Source organism: Acyrthosiphon pisum, chromosome X (assembly GCF_005508785.2).
Source record: "Acyrthosiphon pisum isolate AL4f chromosome X, pea_aphid_22Mar2018_4r6ur, whole genome shotgun sequence".
Taxonomy (NCBI): domain Eukaryota; kingdom Metazoa; phylum Arthropoda; class Insecta; order Hemiptera; family Aphididae; genus Acyrthosiphon; species Acyrthosiphon pisum.
Genome location: NC_042493.1, coordinates 103,963,307 through 103,965,255, shown reverse-complemented (window position 1 = coordinate 103,965,255; position 1,949 = coordinate 103,963,307). Strand labels below are relative to the sequence as shown.

Below are 1,949 nucleotides of genomic sequence, written 5' to 3'. Positions count from 1 at the left end.
AATGATTAATGGTTATGCCATTAGCCTTCCACGTGCGTTTCCGAATCTATGGGGTAATATATTATATCCCATAACCAAATCATTCATCATAAGAAAATATAACTTATTATAGCTACTTATAATAATTAGTTATACATTGTATTTAGGTAGGCAACAATAGCTAATACAATATATTATTTGAACTCCAGGTTATTCTGCTAGTATTACTATATACGCATGAACATTGCCTTGGTGGCTCGGTATTTGTATACCTACAAAATTCATGTTTTGCACTCCAACAATAAAATACAGTTGGAAGAGGTTAGAGTTCCGTTATTCTTTGTTACTGAATGGACAATGAACATGATATCAGAAAATACAACATTACCACTAACATAGCTACTGTTGCTTGAGTTCTCAAATCTGGGGTCCAGATTTAAGTAGACAAGGGGTAGGTACATGTAACGATTGTCGTCATCGACATTGTACATTACTCCCTACGTTTAGCATGGCTAATATCTGGTGTATTAGTAATGGAAAATGTGTGTATATATATATATATGAAATATATTATATTATGCTGACGCGATGTTTAGTTTACATCGTGTTAATAACCGACCTGGACACCTGGCGGAAAATAAAGTGATAGTCGGTAAAGGCAGTCTAGAGCAGTGGTCGGGACGCTACTGTTTTTTTGTAGCACTTTAACGCTACTGGTACTCCCCCCCCCCCAAAAAAAAAAAAAATTAGCTCCCTATAGCTAAAGCTACTTTTTTTTTAAATGGAGTGCGCTATTTTTAACAATATTGTTTAAATGTAGCGCTTTTTGCTACAATTTTTAAAATAACATTTTTGATTGAATTAGATATTCACTCGAGTACTGGGTCATTATTTGTTAATGTCTACCACTATTTTTTTATAATTTCGGAAGGCAGGTTTATTCAATGTATCTCATGTATTTTTGTAACAAGACTCAAAACAGATAAACGTTTTATTGAAAATTGCCATTTATTGTATTTAATTGAAAATAAGAGATAGAGACAAATATCAATGCACGCGCGTAGCAATTGAATAAATAAATAAACTAGACTAATTACTAGTTAAATGATATGTAAGTACGGTGAAATAAATGTATTGAATAATTTGTGATGAATGAATATTGATAAAAAAAAGAATTTTGGGTAATAAATAAATATTGAGATATATATAGATAGTGAATATTGATAGATACGCATTTTTTTATTTGAATTAAAGCGTTATTAAGTGAAAAATAAATAATAGAAAATGAAAAGTAAATGATTTAAATAATGAGTAGAGTTTATGTTGAAAAGAAATATATGATAGATACATGATAGATATATGAAAAAATAGAATAGATGAAATATTGTTATATCAAGAAAAATATTAAGAGTTGAAATAAAAGAATTGAATTTGTTGAATAATTGTTGAATAGAAAATATATAGAGAAATTATATGGAATATAAGTTGAAATATTAATTGAATTATAATAGAAAAAGTTTATATTAAAAAGAAGTATATGATTTTATATATATATATATATGTCAGTAAAGACAATTTGTGTTGTATAATAGAAGTGAAAAAATTTATAATTGAGTGTAATTAATCGTTGAAATTACAGAGTAAATGTAATTCAGAGGCTAGCATAGAATGAGTATAGTAATAAGCGATATAGTATATTATGTTTAAGCATACAAGTAGGATAACGAATATTAATTATAAAATTGTTGGAGTAGCTAACCAATAATAATATAATATTATTCGAACGTGTTAATAAATACGCGGCGAAATGCTGATGTAATAGAAGTTACGTAAAATTACGAACATTCTGTGTGTGTGTGTGTGTGTGTGTGTGTGTGTGTGTGTGTGTGTAAACGTGTGGTATAGTTAGGGTTGCCACCTTTGAAAGAAAGCAGCCCCGGAGTCATCAGCTAGACGCTAGTATACACCGT

The 1,949-nt window shown here is 29.2% G+C and overlaps 1 protein-coding gene across 1 annotated transcript in view; it reads left to right on the top strand.

Annotated features, from left to right (window-relative positions):
• The first annotated feature begins 567 nt into the window (after positions 1-567).
• The window catches only part of LOC115033200 (DDB1- and CUL4-associated factor 12-like), an 11,925-nt gene continuing 10,543 nt past the window's right edge, over positions 568-1,949 (top strand). The window contains exon 1 of the mRNA XM_029485363.1: positions 568-631. Coding sequence (XP_029341223.1) covers positions 568-631 — 64 coding nt within the window. The remainder of the gene's footprint in view (positions 632-1,949) is intronic.